The sequence below is a fragment of the Nematostella vectensis genome, chromosome 10, assembly GCF_932526225.1.
Source record: "Nematostella vectensis chromosome 10, jaNemVect1.1, whole genome shotgun sequence".
Classification (NCBI taxonomy): Eukaryota; Metazoa; Cnidaria; class Anthozoa; order Actiniaria; family Edwardsiidae; genus Nematostella; species Nematostella vectensis.
The window spans coordinates 12,138,594-12,162,794 of record NC_064043.1 but is presented as its reverse complement, the minus strand read 5'-3'; the positions used below and the strand labels follow the sequence as shown (position 1 = coordinate 12,162,794).

Genomic DNA, 24,201 nt, shown 5'->3' with positions numbered 1-24,201 from the left:
GTTGCCCCCAAAGTATTTCAATGCCTGCTACAGCCCTGAAGATGACATTTACAGCAGTAATTGAGACATTTTTGGACATTGTGACACCAGGAAGATTCATGGAAGGTGGAATTGCTTTGCTTAAGCTATAAATCTTTTACATTCACATGGTTCCTTTACAATATCTTTAGTTGGAATTCGACATATTGTTTATGAAATAATTGGTCCATTGCACGGTACTAATACTACATATTGAGACCATTCAATTGACATCCAGAGTATGTACAAAGATAAAAATACAATATGCCTGATTATTGTACTCTTGCCTAGCTTTCTTGATCAAATCCAAGACTGATCTGTGTTTCCCTATCACCTTCCATGGCCTGTTAAAAAGATGCTTCTGTTAGAATTTTGAAATTAATAAAATCAATAACCTAAACACTCCTACACAGTCGTCAACTGCCCAGAGAAAAGTCACAATCTCAGAACTCACTTCTTATGTCATCAGTCAAGAGCCATCTCGTATTTCCACAAAAAGTAATGACAAAATAAATGAATGTTCAAAAACATGGGTCATTTACCTCCTCTTCCACCCCGAAAACCTGAAAAAGAAATAGAAATATCATGCTGAGACCATTTTACTCACAATAACGATAATGAAAAAAAATGCAATAGAAATTTTGCAACAGCTATAAATGTAACATACCTCCTCCACCTCTTCCTCCGAAGCCTCCCCCACCACGACTAAATCCTCCTCCTCGTCCCCCACGACCACGCCCAAATCCCCCTCCCCCACGGCCTCCTCTGCCGCCACCCGCCTCTTCCGCCACCCCCTCTCCCACCTCCGCCTCTCTTCTGGACACCTCCTGAAGGACCTGAACCTATGTTAAGATGTATGTTAATGATGGCTTGGGAACTCGAGATGGCAATTTTATAACAGCATTGAAATCTTTCCAACAAATAAAAAGCATGGTCAAACAAGAACAGCAATTTTCGAATCCCATTAGACTTGCTTGACAGACAGACTGTGAGCCTTGGTTTGACGCAAATTTCCTGCCCAAACCAACAAGTTCCTTGGAGTTTTGAATAAAACAATGTAAAAACTCTGTATGATCTCGCTGGTATTTACAAACTGTTTGCCTAAAACAAAGGCTTGTACTTTACTGTATTGACGTTTCCCTGGTGCCTACAAACAGCAGGCACAGAGGAATTCATAACTGGAGTGTTCAATCAAATGGAAATCTCAATTTTAAAACCAGTCTATTGTCCCAAATGTACCACTTTGTTTTTCTTCAGTGTTTAAGATGCACTATGACATTTTGAAGAAAATTACCCAATATAGTAAAATAAATTGTACAAACTTACCAGGAGGTTTGGGTAAAAATCTTGCTAGAGGAAGAAGTTTGTATGGGTCAATAAAGAACTGAGAAAAAAACAAGAACATTATATAATTTAAACCATCCTTGCAAACCAGAACTGCACTTTCAGAGTAGAGGAAATGTTTTTTTTAAAGACATATGTCTAGATAAAGATTGGTGCATTACTGAATGCAGGCAAAATGCCGGAAATACAAATGGATAAGTGGTTTATTTTCTTTTAAAGTAACTTTCTAACCTCACACAATGCTTACCTTTTGGCCTTTTTTAAACGAGGAAGCATTCATGTTATCAGAGACTTTGACAGAGAAGAACTGTAGAGACGGTTAAGAAGATAACAACAAAAACAAAATCTGCTTATCAAGTCTACAGGCTACTGTAGTAGGTAGTAATATCAAGATGATACTACAGGCTTATTTTCCATACATCTTAAATAAATTGTTTATCTTCATATATAATATTCCAGAAAAAATTGAGCAAGCCAACTGGCAATGATAAAAACATGTTACCTTGCTACTTGCAATGAGAAAAAATATCTTACCTTGCTACTTAATAAAACCAATAATATTAGTAGTAATGTAACATTTCTACTTATTCTACTTTAGTATAATCTGATCTGAGAAACCAAATAAATATGATATATATAAAATTGAAAAAAAGATACAAAGTCCTGCATTGGCCCAAATATGTCATCAACTTTGCCAATTTGTTCTTTGTTCTCAAGGTATACAGGGGCATTGAAGTAAGGGATTTTCTCATTGGTGCATTTGCAGACTAGATCACCTTCACATGGGTGATTGAATGAACCAAGCTCTGTTGATAGAATACAGTATAAAGACTTTTAATCTCATCTTCTGTCACATGTGCAGGTCAACACAAAACACTTTACATTAGAGATGTTTGGTAGACGTCAATCAATCGGTTTCCATAGAAATCTGTCAACACTACTCCTCTTACCTCTAAAGAGGAGCGCTTTCATCAATCAATAAAGATAACCCTCCCTTGTATCACTAAGTCAGGAATTAATATGTTTTCAAATAGGCTAACTGAACTTTTAAGTAGCAGAAGAAGATTTTAAAGATCAGCAAAACATGTACAACAAGATTACAGATGAAGAGGAAACTCAAACCATCTGTAATAGACTTCTGCACAGCATTAGAATAGCATAAATTTTCCAGTCAAAAGAACTGAAAACAAATGTCTCACTTATACTGAAAATTTCTGCTCTGTCTCTAAATGGAGTCTCCTCAGCTCCTAGCATAAAACTTCCTAGCAAAGTGGATTTGGTTAAGCAATAGTTGGAGTTTAGAGGATTTGTCATGCAACTGGACTCTTTATTCTTCATGGAGACTGCTTGATTGACAAGAACAAGTATAAATGCCAAGGAAACATTGATAAAGTGGAACATTAAAAATTATATTCGATAAAGCAATATTCTTGGTATAACAATAATGATTTATGGTCCCCCTAACAAAAATACATATTGGAAATCGTCTCTATATAACGATGGAATTAGTTTGCCCCTTGCGATATCACTATATCGAGGTTAACTGTACTTTATAAAAGCAACAATGCTCATCATTCATGGTTGCAATTTATCAAGTTTACTCTCGAACCAGACATCAATCATTAACGGGTCTTACGATAGTCAAACTTAATACTCAAATTTTGATACTAAGTGCTATATTTTACGGCCTACAGACCAAACATTGAACATTAAACGACTGGATAACCGTACCTATGACCGTCTCGGGCGGTCCTTGCTGGAAATTTCCTCCGCCACCTCTTCCACGAAATCCCCCCCTTCCGCCACGAAATCCACCTCTACCGCCACCACCACCACGTCCGCGACCTCGAAAACTCATTCTCGGGTATACCACTCTGTGCCAAATGCAATCGAAACGATGAAATTGTGATAAAAATAAAGCTAAACAACAACAACTCTTCGAAGTTGTAAAGACCACGAGGACGCAACTTAGCGACCACCCAGACAGTCTAAAGGCTTGGTCACAAAGTATAAAACACAGGTAGTCCATTGAAGCGCTGATCATCGAAAACTTCGCATTACAAATTCCTGCCCTATCTCCATGCTCTATCCGTCCACGCTCTTAGCGTCTATCGCTTTACTTGCTTTGAAAACCTCAATTTTTGATTCAAATCAATTCAATTTTTTCAATTCAATTAATTTATTTGGCACCTTTTCATCTTCGATTCACGGGCGTTGCTCCAAATACATTCACATTGAAGAACAAACTTTACAATTGGTTTTCAATTATATTTCTATTTACAATAAATTCAATAAATTATCTATCTCATGGCTTGAAAAGAGGGGTTGTGTATATTTTTGGGACGGGAAGGGATAGGTACACCCTCACAGGCGTTTTCCTTATAGAAAGCTCTCACGCACAAATCAACTTATAGATCTAACGAGGGTGTTAGATAAACTGCACTTTGCAAGGGAATAGCGGACTTGAGCTAAGAGATCATTACTTAACTTTTTTGGGTGGCAAATTCAAAACAAAATTATCTAACAAAGAAAACGGAAATTACTGCACCTGTCACACCAGGGAACGACAAAGTAATAAAATCTTTAAATGAAACTAAACCCATTCTGGCGAAAAAAGAATTCTGGTTTATTTTCTTAAGCGCTGAATAAGTTACTGATTGTTGCTGTTATTTTGCAGCTAAAAGGCTGAGCAGCATGCCACGCACTAGTTTGCCACCCAAACAGTCATGTGATACATTTATACATTAGAGCAAGTCCCCTATTATTGTTTTTAATTTTAATAGAAAATAGGCAAAATGTTGATTTTTTCTAGAGTAATTTTTCTGAAGCGATAAAAATCACTACAAAAATGGGAGATCTGGTGCTCAACATGGGAGAGCAGGAGAAAAGGTCCAAAACCTTGCGACTACCGCCTAATGCAAAACAGTTGACAGGTATGGAACAGCGCCCCCTTGGTTGTAGCTACAAGATATTTGGTTTCTTATTTGTAGGTTATTCATTGTAGGCTAGAGCTAGGGTGGTGTTTGCCAGCTGTAACAAGATAAAAAGTTTTGTGTGTAAAAATCCTTGATTTCTAACATTGGTTGGTTCCAGGATTCAGAGATAATAATTTCTGCCTCCTTCCCCCCCCCCCCCCCCCCCCCCCCCCCCCCCCCCCCCCCCCCCCCCCCCCCCCCCCCTCAGCACACACACACAAACACAGCCTAAAACATGTGTCCGCCCCCCTTTTGACTGATTCCAATGAATAACACAGGTGTCCTTTGTAAATGAAGGGTGGGCTCCCAAAAGGGCTAGGTGTCCATGCCCCCAATATTCTGGATCTACCCCAGATTAGTTCTTTATTTAGGATTTCATAGTATTGATTAAGAAGACCAACATGAGCCAAAGTTCTAACAAAAGCAACAATAGGTTGCTCTGGTCATGTGTTTATTGTCTTCACCATGACTACAAAAAATAAATTTATACAGCACACTTATTCCAACATAATTTTTTGTTGATAGATGTGTGCAATAATATATAGTGATGGGAATTTTTCAAGAAGGTATTTTATACTAAAGCTTCTAGAAGCCTCTGAAAAATCCTCTGGTTACACAAATACAGGCCCACTTATTCACAATCCCAAAGGTATTTTATATTTGAAAGAAAAAAAATTATCATGGAAATGGCCTGATAGAGATGACAAACAACTAAAATAACCAAAAGCAATCCTATTTTTACAAGTTTCCTGTTATGTTTTTGTTCAGGTGTCACTATTATACAAAACATAACTATTTGCAACATTGCAAAATATTATAGGTCAATACTGCAATAAAACCACAATTTAAGGGTCAGCTATTGAAGAGGGACTCCACCGCTCGCTCGACATTCCATGAGTGGCTTGATAAGGCAACTCTGCTTTGATTCTGTTTGGGATATAAAGTAAATAATGTTTCTATCTAGACACATTAATTTTTTGTGGAAGAAGTACTTTAAAATAAAGGTCACCAAGCAGACAGACCCAATACAAATACTGGCTACACCAAACTAAGTGTTAGCATTGAGTTTGGCATAGCAATATTAGCAGTAAATAGAAACAAACCATGCTTATGCTACTGTCTATACCATACCTCAGCAAAGCCCATATCCATCAATTGCCTGATCTTCTCCTCACAACAAACCATGGCTATGCTACTGTTTATACCATACCTCAGCAAAGCCCATATCCATCAATTGCCTGATCTTCTCCTCACAACAAACCATGGCTATGCTACTGTTTATACCATACCTCAGCAAAGCCCATATCCATCAATTGCCTGATCTTCTCCTCACAACAAACCATGGCTATGCTACTGTTTATACCATACCTCAGCAAAGCCCATATCCATCAATTGCCTGATCTTCTCCTCACACTCATTGTGCCCCTGTGACTTAGCTGTGAATAATAAAAAAACTCCTATGACTTTAGGTCACTAGTATGGAAAAAAATTCATATATATAGCAATCCCCCAACTCACATATTCTCAGAATCCTGCCCTCCCCCCTTTCCCCACTGGAAATACTAGATCTGCTCTTGATCACCCCTGCAACTTATCCTAAAATACAAGACATCAAACATAACAGGGGTGATAGCCATGATTTTTAAGGGGAGGGGGCGCAAAAGGCTGTTTTAACACATTTTTTTCCTGTATCTTAATTAACCACTAACCTCCAGCATGGACTTGTGCCCAGTGCCGCGCTGTAAGCAAGTAGGCTGACCTGTTTTCTTTAAACTAAAAATACAATCAAACAATTGTTTGTACTTCCAGTTCTATCTATACATTACACATTTTACAACTAGTATTAAGTAACCCAGTTTAAATAATTTCTCAATAGAATGGAAACTTAAAAAAAAGTTCATGGCAGGGGCTTAGAGGGCTATTTCTTTCAGGTATCTGCCTAAGTCCTTACCTACACCCTCCATGGCCCCTGAAAAGGCAAAAAATAAAAGTGCAATGGATCTGAAATTCTATTTGATTCATAAACTGATGTTTGATTCCTTGACAGTTTTAGCTAACAGGGTTCCACAGTACACACTGTAAGTACCATGCCACAACCCTTTAAAAACGGGACCAATCTCTAAATCATCTTGATGCAAGTGCATGTTGTCAACTCTCACTATAATGGACATTCTAGTGCATGTAATTCAGTGTCTGGGATATCAAGGCTAGTCCATTATAACTGCAGATACTTTATTGCCATTTTTTCAAATTATTTTGGTCTGCTCTTCGTAAAAGTGAGGTGTCCAGGGTGTTGAAAGGGTGCTATTTGACTAAAATGTGCTTGTACCTGTCTAGCTACGACAGCATCCTGTGGATCATCAGGTTCAGGAGAAGCCAATAAAGCCTGCAACAGGGAGGGGCAAGACATTCAGACCTTGTAATTCTGCTACACATATGATTTATGATTTATAAGGCTTCTACCACTATTACACATATGAAATAGCGGTAAGGTTGACACAACAGAGCACGGCTCCAACTCAAGTGTAACCTCGGTTAGTAAGCACTGTCACTGGGGGTGGTCACTGCCAGAGGGTTTATTGCGTCCCCAGTGGTTCTTTTACCTCCCTTCGGTTCAGGTTTAGTGTAGTACAGCTTGAAGAGACGGGACCTCCGGTTTAGTGTCCTTATCCGAGAAGACTGGAAACACGGGAGAATAACTTCAACTCACTTGTGACAAATTCGATTCAAGGCAGGAACCCGGAAAAATACCCAGTTTGAGCCAGGATTCAAACCTGGGCCACAGCGGTGAGAGGCCGACGCGCTAACACACTAGGCCACCCGTGCTTCCACATATATGCATGTACTTTAATGTGTATCCTGTCCCTAGCCTCATAACGCCCAAGAATTTCATTTACCCTCTTCTTAGGAAAGAGAAATGAAAATAATGTTGCATCCGCTCAAGGGGCCTGTTTCTCAAAACACCTGAGAATTCTTGGGCCCAAAATCTTTATTTTGCATTTTTGCTCAAAATTTCACATGTTTTCCTTCTAGAGAACCGCTTTCATGTTTTAGAAACAGTTTAAACTTCCTCTTGGTTCGTATTCAAATGATTACACTCAATAGGGCTATTTTCGAAGTTTTGCTAAAGCCAAAAAGTTACCCGAAAAGTCTCGGATGACTGCGAGGTATTGAGAACTTGAGAACCATGTGAATTTTGAGCCCAAGAAGTTTGGGAAAGATCAAATCTATAAAACCAAAAAGAGGATTATCCTTCACATGAATCTTTGTGGTAAAATACAATGTTTGACGATATTTCAACACATTTAGATACCATAAATTTTAAAGGAATTAGCCAGCTTTCCAAATTTAAGACGTTTTCAGGCCCAAGAATTCTCGGGTGTTTCAAGAAACGGGCCCAAGGCAAGTAACAAGACACTAATAAGCTGCATGTCTTCAAGGCAAAAAAAAGAGATGAAAATTATGATGCATTTTCTCAATTCACCTGTATAGACAGCATCACCGTTCTCAAGGTCATTGCAGCAGCCCTGGGCAGAAGACATAAGACATATTATAAAAAGATCAAAACTATTAAATGTGAAAAAAAAAAGAAAAAAAACTCCTTTCCTACTCTTAAAATAATCAAAGAATTGCTGTACAAAACTGAGCATCTTGAAGCTCTTCAGTTTGAAATGTTAAAAAATTTGCCATACTGATAAACATGGATTACTACAATAAACTTTTGAGCAGACTAAGTTTGCTCAACTTGTCATTGTTTTGCAAATATTGAAAAGACAAATATCTAGATGGTGAGCAGATAAAATGTTGGGCAAACAGGCACAAAGACAGATCAATAAATACATAAAACTTACCACTGATCCTTGAGAATATCTAAGCAGATAGCACCAGTGACTGAACTTATATTGGGGTGCCATATTTTCGTGGTAAACTTCACCTAGAATTTTCAAAAAAAGTTAATTAGAAATGTTCTTCATTACTTTAAACATTTCATCAGATAAAATAGAATATTTGTTTTAAGAAAGTATTACAGTCATTGCTTGGTTTGGTAGTTTTTATTCTACAGCATATAATTATTACAAAAAATACTGCCTTATGACTTCTGGTAAAAATGCTTTATAGTTGAAACAACACAGAAGAAAGTCAAGATTAATTAGGCTTCATAACAAAGATTGAGCAAAGTTTTACAATAAAAGGCTATACACAGTTAACAGTAAGAAGTCTAATGCTTTCCAATTTCTGCTATTGGCGCTTTTAGGTGTTTTTGATAACCACAGTAACAAAAATACAAACCTTAGGTGGGTTGAAGGGGTACGTTTCTGGAATTACAATATCCAGATTATAAGTTCCACCTGGGGAAAAATAAAATTCTTTAGATTTTTTTATCAATTAGTTTTTAAATTAGATGCATTTAATGATTGTGGTATATATAGCCATATAAATGATTTCTGGAAATATTAAAAGCCAGGTTTGAACTGAAGAAATATTTGAATGACAAGAAGGGGACTTACTTATAATTGACGAAAAGGAATGGTACATATGGATGAGAAGTTGACACTAAACCTTGTAATTCAAGAAATCTCCAGCAGTTATTGATAGTTCAAAATAAACAGGTTGATTAATTGCTAACAATACAACTCAATGGATGCTTTATAAAACTTACATTGAAAACAAAGCAACAGAGTTCACAAACTGTCAAATATATGTTATTTCTAATTGAATCACATCAATTAAAACATTTTAACACTTAAGCGATCATAATAAAGAAAAGTGAATAACTATGTAATAAGTGCAAAATGGCACTTTACTTTTCTCCCACCTTCAAATGGCGTCTCTGGAGGGCCTCTTATTTCTCCTTTAAGTTTTGTAAATGTCTCGTCAACAAGTTCCACTTTAATCCCGCTTTTCTGATCCTTAGCATGTTAAAAATATCAGTATGATATAACAGTTCACATCAATCAGATAACTTAAGAAGTGAAAAATTGACATGCAGGACACACAAACAGTTCGATAAAGCGCTTCATTATTCGACTTACCTCTTCGCTTGTGATGATTTCGCGAAACTCTCTTTTCACTCGAGAAACGGCGATGTTAGTCATTATGAATCAAGTGTGCAGAGGGTCTTTTGAAAGTGTTTACGGCAGTTTCTTATTAGTTTACGCTAACATTCTTGCAGATCCAGTTAGTTTGAATGTTTCCAGTTTTCACAGGAAGAGTTGAACCGCTGACCTGTCGTATAACAGGCCTGATACCAGGCCTCTCCCGGTCTAAAGGCTTCCCAAGAAATCGATCTGTATGAGAAACCCAGTATTAATGCTCTAATCAAATGTCAAGATAGAGTTGCCATCCCTTGATTAGCGGTAAACTGTTTACTAGTAACTACCCTGGGTACCAGAGCCTCCAGACTTCTCTCGCCCAGTGACGCTCAGCCAAAATGCCGACACGAACTTCGCTCGGCCCTAGTACTATAAATTTGCGTGCACTCTAACAAACTTCTTCGCCTTCTCGGACGTTCCTAAAAAAAGGGAAGACTAGCAGTCTAAAAAAGAGGTGGTTGTGATTTCCCCCACCCCTATACGCCTAATTTTTGTATGATATTTTAGACCATTTCCCCATTTTATCCATCCTCATCGAATGCGCAAAGGACAACACCTTTAAAATTCCACATGGTTTTTTATTTCCAATGTGATTACACACGCGATGACTTACTAAACGCAGACCGTTTAAAGTTCTACTTGCACTTCAAGCACGCTTTCAATTCACGTTTTACGTCTCTCTTGATCAAGAAATAGACGAATGGATTAACACAGCTATTAAGATAAATTAGCAGATTCGAGACACTTTCCACGCGATTTGATTTCACTTCGCACACACCCTGGACACGAGTACAAAGAGATACATAAATATCGTATGCCCAGCACAGCACAAAGAGAAGTATGACGAGCCCCAAAGCAATAGTAGACGACTTCTCAACCTCCCTGCTTCGTCTGCCTGACGCTTGAGTTGACGTAGTATCTGTCACTGACGACTTGAACTGGCAGTTGAAGCTCAGCTGCCGACGCTGCTGGCGAACCTATGTAATTCCGAAAGTAGAATGCATATTATTTTCTTCACGAAAACAATAAGAAAAGTTTAGCTTATGTGCATTCAGCTTCTTTTGCTTCCGAGCACCGCCATCCCCCCTCATTTAATCCAATGCCGAGGCAATGGCGGCATATAACCTCTACAGCTTTATAGTAATAGGAGCATCGTTTACTTAACGCTTTTCGAGACCATGCTCGAAGTTCAGCAAGCACGGAAGAGAACAATGGGAGGTATGAAAGTATGAAGGAGCCAGGGTGGGGCAAAAAGGAGAGTGGGAGCTTGTATGGATAGGGGTGTTGCCAAAGGTGGTCACCGGGCGCGCGCATCACCCGTCATGCCCGATGCCAGACGGGGGAGGAGTGTGTGTGTGTGGGGGGGGGGGGGTCAGCACCCGACTGGTTACGTGCCTGCCCGTCCCTTGTTTACTGAAAGCTGTCATCTCATATTGAGAACTCCCCTTTAATATATCTTTGCCTGTAAAACCCTCTCAGCCTTAGCAGATTCGGGGTACCGCCCTGGGCATGAAAGAAGAAGCAAAGGAAGGAACGCAAACGCCACAATGAAAAGGAACGCGAGCAAGAGATTAGCTGCAACCTGGTCAGAAAGTGGAGGGTTTAAGACCCGACTTCCGTCATATGCTTAAGGTCTTCACCCCTGAGAAGGATTGGGTGGGTGGGTGGGGGGGGGGGGGGGGGGATGTTAGAGAGCTGGTAGGACAGATGTATTCTTACCAGTCGGTTGTGTCGCCTTACTGTCAAGAATATCCGTGTATACATCATTGGCATGACTACAGCGGGCATCAACTCAATAAGCACTAGCATCACCAAGTAGTAGACATTATTCAAACTCGTCTTCACCGCGTCATCCGAGCTGTACATCCACATGAACGGCACCATGGTCAAAACACAAGGCACCAGCCATGCCGTCGCTATAGCAACGCCAATCCTCTTGGCGGTCACCTTAGAAAAGTACCAAAAAGGCCAGCAAATTGCTAGAAACCTATCGATGGTCATGAACACCAGGTTTGCTATCGAGACGCACGTGAAAAGATTAAAGAATTTGTAAAAGGCTGTCTCTACGCATGGAAACCACAGGGAGCACGCGATGGAGAAAGTGGGCAGGCTCAGCCCGACGAGTAGGTCAGCGGTTGCGAGTGACACTATGAAGTAGTTTGTGTTTATCCGCAAGCATCGACGCGAGTAGATGAGTAAGATGACGATTGCGTTACCCGTGACAGTGAAAACTGCGAGTAACGCATCCAGTGCTATGAAATACCAAAAACCACGCCCGTCACTTTCCACAGCTGGCTGCGTATTGTTGGCCATTCCTGTTTTCATACAGTTTTTTTCAATCCGAAAAAGGTGTGCAGCTGCAAAAGAAAATGTTTATAAGAGGGGCTTGCCAGAATAGAAATAACAATTTCGCGTCGCCTTCGTCAAGAGATTTACATTTATCACCTGCTCATAGAGGACAGGTTAAAACACTAAAAGGGAGACCGCTAGATCACTTAACATGAATACACTCTTTTTTTTTATATAAGAACGTCTAATTTTAAAATGAGGCTGCGCCGTTCTTTTTTTCAGTTTTTTTGGACATTATGGTTGGATATGTTTTTAACTATACGCTTACATGTTATTGTATATAAGAATATAATGCCCAATGAATTATTAGGAGATAGAGCACAATTTGATTCTGCATTTTAGAACGCATCAGGACTAAAAGATATTTTTTTTTCTTGCTATATCTGAGCCTCGGCATGTTCTTAAAACTTGATGAATTCTCACGCTGGATGTTCTTGTAAAAAGATTCTTATAAAAAAGGGTGTATTGAAACCTTTCCATACGACATACCCGCATGCTTACCCCTAGCCCCTACATCAGAATGGCAATTTGCAGGTACTTTGGGAAGGAATTTCATTTAAGGACGACTTGAAAAGCGAGTAAATAGCAAGAACGTAGGATTTGCCTACCACGGTCTATATAGTTATCAGAGACTAGATTTTTTTGTGTGTACGGATAATACTCACCTAGATTACTTCAATTTGTGTTTTCCTCTTCTTTTGAATTTGCCAGATAAACCCACTGTTCTGTAGCTATCGATAACAATCTAAACTTTATTCTATCTTGTCCAGTTGAAATGCATGGTCGCTTCTTCGCCTGTGACTCCTTTTCTTCGGCAGATGTATATCACATAAAAACAGTTCCGTAAAAGTCACATACTTCAGATAGCATCAACAAAAGACTAGCGTAATCTTCGTTTGCCGATTTGAGCTGACAGAAAAAGATCTAAACTAGGCTGTATTTGTCACGGTTTCGAAAGTAAAGTAAAATCAAGCCTTTAGTAAAAAACTTTGGGTAGAGTGATAACACCGCTAAACGGAGATGGCTGTGTTTAACAGCTCTTGATCAAAGTCTTGTTTTTTCTTGTCTTCCCACCTACGATCTAAGAGGAGTTGCCGTATTTTAATATCATAGCATCTACTTCCGCACTTGCTATGTTTTTAGATGCTGGAAGTGCAGATGACCTTATCATGTTACGAGGATCAATCCTTCAACCTTGCCACTGTTTGCAAACAGTAATCAAATCGTAGACTTTCGCTCTGAGAAAATTAAAGCATCAGAAAGGGGTTCGGCAGATGTTCACATTTTCTCAGTTAAGGGCTACGATCCAACTTTATTAATATTCTGTGAATTTACAAACAAGGGAATTAAAAGTCCGAAAGTCAAGGGAAGGTTATGATATGCAAGCAAGATCTTTAAATGAATTTTCGTAATCAATAAATAACAAAAGCGCCCTCTGGCTGCAAGCGGAGCAAGGATAACCAATTTAAACAACTTTATTAATATGCTTTGAATTTACAAACAAGTGAATTAAAAGTCCAAAAGTCAAGGGAAGGTTATGATATGTAAGCAAGATCTTTAAATGAATTTTCGTAATCAATAAATAACAAAAGCGCACTCTGGCTGCAAGCGGAGCAACGATAACAAATTTAACTAAACGGGAAGCTAAACCAATATATTCGTTCTACAAAAACTGAAGCTCAAATTATATTAACAATCAACTAGTCACTATTTTACCTAATGTGAAAAAATATTTTCAATCAGTTGTATGATTTCCGTGTATATTAAAATCATCATGTTTGATAATCTTAGCGAAGTCTCTTGTTTAGTCTAGGCCCTAGGCTACCTGCATTGCGTATGATATATTAAAGGACAGTAGCCTTCAAGTTGGTTTCGGCTTAATTAAGTCCACTCACAGTTAGTTATCTAGAAAATCCTAACTTGAAACAGGAAAGATCGTGTAAAGAGAGTAAATATACTCAAGTTGACGTTTGAAAGCTTGGGCGGAGTAAGTTAAAATTCGCGCATAAACAAGAAAGTGGGAATTTTTAAGAGAGAAGATTTTTTCCTTGAATTAATGAAAAGGAACCAGCTGCAATACGTCACTCTTTCTTATTATTACATCATATTTCGACTTTTTTTTATAGCTGTATTTTAAAACTCTCCCTTCTCGAGTTAATTTTTCCAGTCGGAGGCGCAGAGCGGTGAAAATAGAAATAAACGAACACTTTTCCGACACATGTTCTTATTCTAATCTGTTGCTTACAATTTTCTTTCTCTTTTGTTCATTTATCCATCGTGTCAATATCTTGTCCTTCTGAAACAATACTGTCTTCATTTGTGACTGTCAGTCACATAATGTTCGACATACTCCTTCAAATACGTTTTTCAGTGCAAATAGCGAAAACGCTAAATGGCAATTCTACCAATAAAAAAAATAACATAGTCTCTTCAACTTCTATTGATTGTAGGAAAATATGAATAAATAATTCGATTAGTCTACTCATCATTTTTATCCTTACAAATTATTTATACCAATAAGCAGCAGTCAGTCTTAGAACTGTCGTTATTTGCCGAACAAAATGCGGTTTTGTCTTATAACGCTAACGGGTCTCAGGTATTTCTTGAACCAGTTTCTTCGCAAATCTACCAAATTTTCTTGCGATATTTGATTAATTTCGTGTCTCTTTTATTTTTATCGGTGAATGTTTTCCTATATCTTGACTACCAAGGGCTTTACCGTAGTTATTTACGTCCCTTTCTCGGTTTTTCACTAATTTTGTATTTCACGCACATCGGAAGTCTTTGTATTCTGTAACAGTGTACCGTAGAGTTTATCACTTTTCGTAACTCAAATCTAGCGTAAAATACACACTCTTGATAATACGCATACTAATTTGATTTATTCTACCTTCCCAATTTTGCTTGGGATAAAAAAAAATGTTTATTTTCCTGACAAGTTGCACCTGCTTTGTCTATTTTGCACCATGAGCTCATGCTAAGTCACGTGACGTTGACAACGCAGCAACTTCAGCAGTTCGTGACGAATGTCTTCTTTTAGTAACGAGTAAACAATCGGATTGGCTGCACTGTTTAAAAAAAGTAGTAAGCGTGACACGTTTTCCGCTACTTTCTCCAGGTCACACAACCCAAAGTAGTAACACAAGGATCTTATCGCAGACAAAACCCAGCAAAACACGAAGAGCAGTATCATGGCCCCGAGAACACGAACTGAAGATCGGATGCTACGACGATTCACCGAGTTCTGCCGAGAACTTACCAGAGTCTTTCCACGAGCGAACGACTCTGGGTCACCCCGAGCATTAGCCGAGTTCTCAAAACGAGGATGACTGCTCGAAGTCTCGGCCGAGTCCCTCATATCATTCTTACGATTAGTCCAATTTCCCCGACAACTTACCGATGCTTCCCGATAAGTCTCCGATTCAGCTGGGCAAAATGAAGTATGATGAGTAGTCTCCAGGACGCCCCGATTATCCCCCTGGTTAACATTCGAATTCTCGAGCCGATTCATTGATACCTCTAAACCAATCTTTGATTCTACCCGATGCCCCACAAAAGTGTGCCGACCAGTCTCCGAGGAGTATCGCTTGTAGGATACTATTTCACTTGCTGCCACATTTCCCTGCAGATTCTCTAGTTGTACCATTTCTCTATAATTAAACTCAATTTGTCGCCGAATAGACTCGGTGCTTCTAGAATGCCGCCGTACGACGGATAAGATCTTGAGGTAAGTAAGGCACAAGCCACAAGCTGGAACCAGGACAAAAGCGAATATGACAATCGCTCGGTACACTCGCTCACAGCTGTTCTTGGTCATTTGCGATTCACGGAAGCGCCAGAAGACTGGGGAGAGGGTCAGCAATCCAGGCACCCCCCATGAGGTTGCTATGGCAACTAGAGAACGTGTGCGCGTCATTATCAGCCGATACCGCAATGGCTGCGTTATGGCAATGTACCTGTCGAGTGTGAGTGCACACAGGCAACCCACAGAAACGAACAGTAGAAACTCGTAGAACAGCACTTGGATGTGCCATGAACAATGAAGTAACAAAAGTGAACACACCACGTGCGAGGGAATGAGAAGAAAACCCACGCTAAAATCAGCTATGGAGAGTGATAATATAAACCAGTTTCCTGTGCAATTCCTCAGTCTGGATCGACACGTGACCAAATAGATTACTAAGCCGTTGCCAAGGGTGATGAGCACACCGAGGATTTCGCTGATGACCCAGAACCAGTCGTGGATACCCTGTGTAGGTGTATTTGAAGACACTGATGCGTTGTTGAGGTAAGTGGTGTTTTGGGGTACTTCTGAGTTTATAAAGTATGTGAAACTCATGCCTTGAACAGGAAAGTGATGAGCCAAGAAGGATATGGGTTTAGCTCTGATAAAACTTGTTATAATGGGAAGACTTGGTATCTTGAAAAAAAAAAGCAGTTTACCTTTGGTGTCTTGTTTCAAGCTTAAGACTTGAGCTATATGGTCACTTGGGACACCAATGTCGTCCTTGTAATAAGTGCAACCCGGGTCTTGATCAGCTGTGTTTTGAGAGGTGATAAAAATCATCTTAAGGTGTTACATTTATTTAAGATGCTCACATAAGGATCATGTGTATTGAAAGTTCTAAAAATATTTATTAACGAGCACAAGGATGAAAGCAAAACCCTTCAATTCAGCTCGACCTTCCAGTTTATAGATTTCCGTATGCATCATAATAATCTAATCGTATGATCAGATATTCTAATCATATTCCGACTGGAACTCGCATGGGAAAAAAACAAAATGTCGGCCAAAGAAATAGTGGAAGATCACAGAAGAAAACAAGAAAATTTGCATATTGGGGATCCGCTCAAAACAATCACTCGGAGAAATGGAAAGCAAAGTTTGAGGTTATGTCATTTCCAATATTTCATTGTATCAAGTTGCATTGCTGAGTATAATCTTAATATTTTAATCAGAAATCGACCTTAAACAATGATCAACCATAAAACTCTCTCGATGGGACCATCAGAAGCCTTTAGCGATACGACTGAAATGGTTCGCTTGTTGAAATATTTGTTAGGGAGCAAAGACTGGTGTTTGTTCTAGCTTTGGAAATCTTCGTTTAAACAAGGGCTTTGATTAAAGCGTAAATGGCTTTTTGTAAATGAACTGGAAAAGTGTGTTCTAGATTGGTTCACAAGATATCAGATTGGGTGTTGGCCATTCTTACCCTACCTGGGTTTCTGGGTTGCAGCTTCCTCCGTGTGCAAACACGTCACCTTCTAACCAATCAGGAGAAACAGCCGAACACCTTTTATAACAAGGAGAGTCTCAAATCGACTCTTAGGATAAAGGTAATTAAAACAATTTCTGCCCAAAAAACATATGTTTGAGTGATATTTAGCAAATAAGTCACTTATATTCTCTGCTACAGTGGTCGGTTCACATTGAATGAAAAGTAATGTTTTTTAACAAGAGTGGCTTTTAATTACAACACTTCATAGAAACAAAGGTCATCTTTCTTAGGCTTTTTAGTCAAGATGTCTTTTCGCAAAAAAAATTGTGTACTTTATGTTTCAAAAAATACTCTAAAAATGAGTATCTTGAAAGATCCTTAATGTGCAATATATCAGTATATTAGAGTATCAATCATATTGATAACACATAAAAAGAATGGAACATCTGGAAATAAGATAAAACAGACACAGTAAATGGCCAAACTCGTTTTCGCCAGTTTGTACAAGATCAGCAGGTGCTTATTTTTATGACATTTACCATGATAAACATCAAAATGAAAATCTCCCTATATTTTTCCCTTTTTATTAATTACTTGTAGTGAGTCCATCAATGAGAACCTTTTCATTAAATTAAAATGGATTTAGTAATAATGAATCCCAAAGGAGTCTGGTCCAAATTGATCCCTCCCTCCCTCCCTCCCTCTCACACACACACAAACACTTCAACTAAATCCAAATAATAATAAAATAATTAACAAAATAGGTCCTAGTGCAACTTTATCTAATTCTAAAGGCTAAAAGTTTAACTCCTTATCATATTCACCCCCCCCCCCCTTGAAGCAAGCTTAGTCCACATCCATTAAATTCAATATAAATCGTTCATAGGAAAAGCGATGGAAATATTCACAAGTTCGTTGACGGCATTTTACGGATGTGGCTAAAATCCATGCATTCCTTCTCCGTGGTATCATCGTCCTTCTCCTTCACCTCATCATTCGAAAGCGTCGAGTAGTCGGGTCCAATAACGAGTGATTCGATCGAGTAGTCGTCGTCTTCGTAACCACGATACGCCTTCAAGTCAACCCTGTCCGGCGCCGAAAAGGCTCCCCTGGGGCCTGGGTCTAGTGGGAAGTGTTTTCGCGGGTTGTGGAGTGTGTCGTCACGGTAATTGTCAGTAACCGTGGGAGTAGATTCACCGAGGTGCTTGTCGATCACCGTGGGGGTGGTTCCAGCGAGGGTCAATTCTTCGTCGTCCTCGTCGATGCCGTAGACGCTGCCGAAAGTTGCACTTTGAAAAGTGATGACAGTTTGGGTGCTTCCGTCCTCTTGTTCGCCTTTGATAACAGAAATAACCCAAGAAATCACTAGAATATCGGTTCTGATATCACTCAACAATAAATTATGTGCCTAAACTAGAGATAAACCAATGATTTTCAAATGTCATCTTGGAAATTTACACAGTGTTATGAGTATAATAATGGCGACAAGGTTGTTCGAACAGGCGCGGAAGTCAGCCAATAAACGACAAGCTAGAGTATTCTGCAATTTAGTGTTGTTATGAAGTAAAGTTTCCTCTGGATCAAGTGTTCTTTCTAGTATTATTCAGATCACGTGTCCTTAGTACCTTTCTTCTTGCAAGTGATCTCGATGTTGGAGTCGAAAGTGACGAGGACTGTTAAAAGCGCGATGATAACGGCGATAGCTGGGGTCAAGGTGAAAACGAGGCGTGCGTAGTCTCCGCAAGCCGGCAAGTGAATACTGAAAACAGGAAAACATATAAGCAAGTTCAGATCCATAGAGGGTTGAATCATCGAACGTATATTATTGATAATGAAACTAGGTGAACGAAATACGAACAACTCGCCAACACTAAACAAGACGATATTGCTTTTGCGAGCAGCAAATGAGATGTCTGAGACGGCATGTTTTCCCGCCGATAGATCTTTTTCGTCCAAAACCTGAACAATATCTCGGTTTTTAGGAAAGTGGCCGCTTAAAAGAGGTTAGTAGTTCCCGGATGATAGAACGCGCCTTAGGAAACTGCCCAGAAGCGCGAAAACTCCTTGTATGATCATATACAAATTAGCCTGTCCCCTGGCTTCTATTGGCTGAGCGGCTTGTCGGTTAATGGCGTCGGTTTATCGCATAGAATGTTTGACAACAGAAGTCTTTCACAAGACGCCTTTGGACGAAGCTAATATACAACTTGTTGCATAAAAAGAGTCGAGAGGTTGTCCCAGGAGAGATGCTTTTAAGGCCTCTCGAGGGTACTTATTTTCAAATATTCGTTAAAATTGAAACCCGTTTAGTAGCCCCTCCAAAGTGCGCGATCGACCTGATCTTTAGCGAACATAATCACCTATGATTCTAGTTTGCAAATTCTAAAATAAAAATTTGATTTTAATAATCGGGGAGGCGCGACGCACGTGCAAATTGAATCGCAGTTTTGGGGGTTTGGTACAGGGTAGGGTATTGAGTGGTCGCCTTACTCGCTGGTGTTGTCGGGATAGTTCTTCTGTATAATCATCACCACCAGCCCCACAAACCCTCGGTCAAGAAGGCGCATGGCAGAGTACACGAAACCGCTGGACTCCTGCAATAAACAAACTGCTGTACATAAACGTGTTAACACTGGTAGACCTAGCGGCGACTTCACGATCACTGGAAAATTCACTTATAATTTGATTTGAATGGCAAACGATATCAAACCCTAAGCCCGCCTTCTGGCTACTGTCATTCAAAATTCAAATCCTGAAGTCGGTTATGTAATTGTTTCATATCAAACATATTTGTTTTAAAACTTGTCATATTTGACAACATATGTTTGGAAAACATGAGAAACTGTTCCGTCTTCTTGGCGCTAATTTTCAGCCGCACAGAGCACCTCGCATATCCGATTTTCTTCGTCTTGGCATTATTATATGTTCTAAGTTTGTTGGTTGGAGATCGTGAAAGTAAGATCGCAGTGTACGTTTCAACCGTTTCAACGTCACGCATATATAAACTACCATCAAAACACCTATTGGAAATATGAACATTTACTTTGTCTCTGCTGACTAGGTCTGACGTCATGGCCATTGACGTCATCAGTAACACGGACACGCCGCTGCCCAGCATGATTGCAGAGACGAACACAGCGTTCTTATTGGATGGCGACTGGAGCTGGAACCACAGGCAGCCCATGAGGACCACAACAGACGCCAAGCAGTACGTCCACTGAGAAAAACGCAAAAGATTAAAAGCAATTATATGCTTACATTTTGGATACTGGATTTGAATTATGAAGATATGAAGTATGTGGAAATACCATCTAGGGTATTGTGGTCAATTGTACTTGTAGTTTTAAAAAGTACGGTGAATGCATTCACTCCTGGTTATTTTAAGAAGGGTTTATAAACCAAAGAGATCCCTCTACACATTTTGACTGGTAGGGACTTTTTTACCTTGTTTCCCAGCGCGTTGTTGAGTTTGTGGAAGCCAGCGTTTACTATGGCGCCAGTTATCAGAACGACAAGAGGAAAATACGCTATGGCTTCCTGGAAAACGGGATACATAGAAAATTATCTCGGAGGCACTATTTGGCACCTAAATAAGTTAACGAAGCAGCAATACACACAAGAATAGTTAACCTTGTGGAAGAGTAGAGTGTCGGTCAAGTAGAACACGAAGTACGCTTGGGACACGTGGAGAGCCACGCGAGTACACGTGTACACTACGCCCATCTGAAATAGAAGACTGTAAGGTTACATCCAGGCATGGTGGGATACCATCAGGGTAGGTAAGGTCTCTAAAAAGGCTTTCATCTATTCAAATAGACATTAAGTGATTATTTTCTATTTCTATAACCCTACGCCGTGTTCGTCATTCGCACCTAAAAAGAATTTAACCATTCTTGTCTCGTTTGTGAATGGTGCCTAGTCGATCACGCTTTGGGGGCGATTGATTGTTTCGTTTGTTTGATTACGCGCTATTCCCAAACCAGATCGGATTCTTGGTGTTCGCGTAATAACAAAATCTGCAATAAATTTTCCTTCCCAAGAATATATTTATTGTGTATAGATCTTTATACTCAATTCTTTTATATCATTTGGAAACACTTTTGCTCTGGCGTTTTGTACCTTATAGAAGTCGGGATCGTTTAACCATTGACGCCATGACCGGCAGGTTCGAGTGTCGGCCACAGATTGAGTAGATAATATCTCAGCTGGAGAGACCTGACTTCCACTCGGCTGACCATCTGATTCAGAATAACATAGTTAAACTTGCCACCTTTCTCTTTTGGAGCGTAACGGAGAGTGTACATCAAATCCTCTAAAAATGATTGGTGAGCGTTATGTTGACTGCGCTTTTACCTACTTGATCCTAAAAAATGCATAGAAACTTCGAATGCATCAATAGTCAATCAACTGTATAAATTGCCCACTTAAATACTTCCTAGTTCAACTGATTTTAATCACGGCTCCTTATGTCACCATACGGTGTTATTCAGATGCTGTGCTTCCTCATGTTCGCCGGGCACTTCCTCCCTTAGCCTGCTAGCCGGCTATCCGGAGATTCGGGATTCCTAATCCCGAATCTCCAGAGAGCCGGCTAGCAGGCTATTTCTCCCTACCTACCACTCTTCTCCCTTATGTCACTTATGGTGCTAATTAGACACTGTGCTTCCTTAAGTTAAATAAATAGATACAAATATTTAAATTGGAGTAGCTTATTACTCTCATTGCATAGCTAGATGCTGAATTACGAGAAGGCAGATTCAGACGTGGTCTAGTTGAAGGCATAGAAGGCGCCTAAGGCAGCCGCCATACAACTCATGTCTGACCAAACCCCTCCTTTTTTCCTATTCAGACGCTGTGCTTTCTCGTGTACGCAATACGCTCTCGTCCACTCCTTCTTCTCCACTAGGCCACCCATAATGTTATTCACGCGTTGCTTCCTGGTGTAGGTAAGGCCTCCCCCCATCCTTCATCTGCTTTAGGTCACCTATTGTGTTATTCAAACGCTGTGCTTCCTCTTGTTGACGGTTTCTTTGCTCTGGCTCTCTTGCCCCAAAATGGAAGAATGCTGACGCGATGAAGCCAAGGGCCGTGATGACGACACCAATTGTCTGAAAAACAACATCATTTAGGCAGTAACCCTGAACATAGCCATCACATGGTCAGAGAACAATAAAGCCTCTTCGGCAGTAACTCTGAACATAGCGACCATATGGTCAGGGAACAATATAGCCTCTTCGGCAGTAACTCTGAACTTAGCGACTACATGGTCAGGGAATAACATAGCCTCTAAGGCAGTAATCTTTGGTATAGCGACCACATGGTCAGGATATACAGTCGCTTGACAAAAGGCTGCCGTGAAATGGCTTCGCGACAACGCCTCTAAAGCCTCTAAGGCAGTGACCCTCAACAAAGCTTCCACGTGGTCAGGGAGAATAGCCGTAGCAGGCCTCGAATTATTGGGGGGGGGGGGCAAGATACAGAAACATTTAGACAACAATGGGGGGGCACAGCCACGCCCCTACTGGTCATTTCCTTTAAAGTTTGAAAATATTGGGGGGGGGGGGAAGGGGGGCACGTGCCCCCAGTGCCCCAACCCCTGCTACGGCCTTGCAGAGTAAACAGTTTTGTCGATATTGGGATTTCATAGCTCTATGGAATATAAAAAGTAAGCCTTACCATGAAATGTTTCCAAGATTCAGGAGTGAGATAAGCATTGTGGCCTTGACCAAGAAGAATCCACATCACACAGAAAACGAATATACCACAGCCGAACGATAGTCCAGACCTTGGGTGGAAAACACGACAATACCACATATTCAATACAAAAAACTCTGTGGGAACTTAAAATACTGTAGGATTCACAAAATAAAGACACGGCTTTTAATACACTTTTCAGAAAACTGTTTTGATAGGCCTTTGAGAGATGGCTTATAATCATATGGAACTTTGTGTGTCCATTTAACATGATAAGCTCCTATTTGGATAGGCTTTATGTCAGAATATTACGGTTATTCATCTAAATCATGGTTTAATAATATATACGGAATTAGCTGGTATTTTTTTTAGCACTTTCAAATGTTGAACAGTGACGGAAGATCCGATTACCAATCATTATTCAATTCGCTACCGAACTTACCTGATGGCGTTCAACTCCATGACATCCTTGTCGCTTTGTGCGAGGGCCGAGATGATTCCCGCGTGGGACACTTGCACGCACGCCCATCCGGTCTGCAAGAATATCACTACTACCGCGTAATGCCCAAGTAGCTCACTCTGCGAGCTGTTTTCATCGCAGCCTTTACACGGACTGGAGAGGAACGGCCATGTGAATGTCACCAGTAACGAGCCGACTAAGTGCCAGAACTTCCTACGGCCGTAAAACGCAAAGCACCAAGGAACATAACGATCACATGCAATACCAATAAAAGGAGTAGCTATTGCGTCAACGAGTTGAGCGATCACAAAGAGGTAGCCGGTCTTTGCTGAGGAGAGACCGACCACTTTGTGGAAGTAGATTAAAAGGTAGGTGAGCCAGACGGAGGCGCAGAGATCGTTGAAGACTTGCCCTGCACCGTACGTGAGTCTTTCCCTGAGAGAAAGGCGAGTCCTGCGAGATCCCGTGCCTTTGAGATCGCTCCAGATTCTCTCCGCTACAGAAACCCACTCCATTTTGGATTACTAGTGGTATCTCGATTAAGATAATAAAGTAATACTAGAGAAACTCAGTCCTTAAAGGAGACGTATTTCAAAGTGCAACCTACTGCCTTTACATACCCCCCTCAAGTCACTGTTCTAGCATCGACATCTTCCTGTTCGCCTTAGAATAAAATTCGGATATTTCAAGACATATCGAAGTGGGAAGCTGTCTCATAAGTGATTTCAACATCCGTTGTAAATAGGTTGACCAAGGCATCTAATATGTATATCACAAACCACTTGTGGAAAAAGGGGTTTCGTTAGTTGTAATGTTTTTGTACGAACACTTGTATTTCTTGGCAACACTGTGAAGGTCATCTTTCACTTATGATCATTTTTGTAATCAGCATTTTAGGAAGAGCATTTATTTCGAATGTCCAGTTCTGTGGTATTTCTCGCGCAATTTCCGGCTGGAGCTAAAAATAAACAAGAAACATTTTTTAGTAATTCTCTCGCGCAGGATAAAGATTGTACAGGTGGATCGACCGCAGTAATCACAACAAACGC

General features: G+C 40.1%; 5 protein-coding genes across 6 annotated transcripts; all 5 read right to left on the bottom strand.

Moving 5' to 3' along the window:
• Positions 1-101: 101 nt before the first annotated feature.
• Positions 102-3,349, bottom strand: LOC5511173 (H/ACA ribonucleoprotein complex subunit 1). 2 transcript variants are annotated; one of them, XR_007313902.1, is made up of 7 exons: positions 3,094-3,349; positions 2,020-2,168; positions 1,610-1,669; positions 1,345-1,402; positions 686-860; positions 473-581; positions 102-362 (listed from the first exon to the last, which is right to left on the bottom strand). XR_007313902.1 is itself a non-coding variant. In XM_048733214.1 (6 exons), the coding sequence occupies exons 1-6, from the start codon at positions 3,218-3,220 to the stop codon at positions 349-351; spliced, it is 429 nt and encodes a 142-aa protein (XP_048589171.1). In that variant the 5' UTR covers positions 3,221-3,347; the 3' UTR covers positions 102-348. The 2 variants fall into 2 exon arrangements, 1 of the variants encoding a protein (XP_048589171.1); XM_048733214.1 differs by lacking the exon at positions 686-860 and having other exon boundaries at positions 561-581; positions 3,094-3,347.
• Positions 3,350-4,749: 1,400 nt separating this feature from the next.
• LOC5511170 (ubiquitin-conjugating enzyme E2 K) lies at positions 4,750-9,579 on the bottom strand. Its single transcript, XM_001631563.3, has 9 exons — positions 9,371-9,579; positions 9,154-9,247; positions 8,628-8,686; positions 8,189-8,271; positions 7,822-7,864; positions 6,667-6,723; positions 6,047-6,110; positions 5,706-5,773; positions 4,750-5,264 (listed from the first exon to the last, which is right to left on the bottom strand). Exons 1-9 carry the CDS (start codon positions 9,431-9,433, stop codon positions 5,190-5,192), a joined length of 606 nt encoding a protein of 201 aa, XP_001631613.1. The 5' UTR covers positions 9,434-9,579; the 3' UTR covers positions 4,750-5,189.
• A 408-nt stretch (positions 9,580-9,987) lies between these two features.
• On the bottom strand, positions 9,988-13,193 carry LOC5511181 (octopamine receptor beta-2R). Its single transcript, XM_001631564.3, has 3 exons — positions 12,445-13,193; positions 11,150-11,787; positions 9,988-10,407 (listed from the first exon to the last, which is right to left on the bottom strand). The coding sequence occupies exons 2-3, from the start codon at positions 11,753-11,755 to the stop codon at positions 10,066-10,068; spliced, it is 948 nt and encodes a 315-aa protein (XP_001631614.2). The 5' UTR covers positions 11,756-11,787; positions 12,445-13,193; the 3' UTR covers positions 9,988-10,065.
• Positions 13,194-13,238: 45 nt separating this feature from the next.
• On the bottom strand, positions 13,239-16,118 carry LOC116617609 (D(2) dopamine receptor-like). Its single transcript, XM_032380470.2, has one exon. It carries the CDS (start codon positions 16,116-16,118, stop codon positions 14,757-14,759), a length of 1,362 nt encoding a protein of 453 aa, XP_032236361.2. The 3' UTR covers positions 13,239-14,756.
• A 1,641-nt stretch (positions 16,119-17,759) lies between these two features.
• Positions 17,760-24,133, bottom strand: LOC5511174 (major facilitator superfamily domain-containing protein 12). The gene is made up of 10 exons (XM_032380469.2): positions 23,135-24,133; positions 22,675-22,783; positions 21,983-22,106; positions 21,118-21,236; positions 20,629-20,721; positions 20,443-20,535; positions 20,042-20,215; positions 19,489-19,592; positions 18,624-18,757; positions 17,760-18,333 (listed from the first exon to the last, which is right to left on the bottom strand). The coding sequence occupies exons 1-10, from the start codon at positions 23,665-23,667 to the stop codon at positions 17,903-17,905; spliced, it is 1,914 nt and encodes a 637-aa protein (XP_032236360.2). The 5' UTR covers positions 23,668-24,133; the 3' UTR covers positions 17,760-17,902.
• Positions 24,134-24,201: the final 68 nt, after the last annotated feature.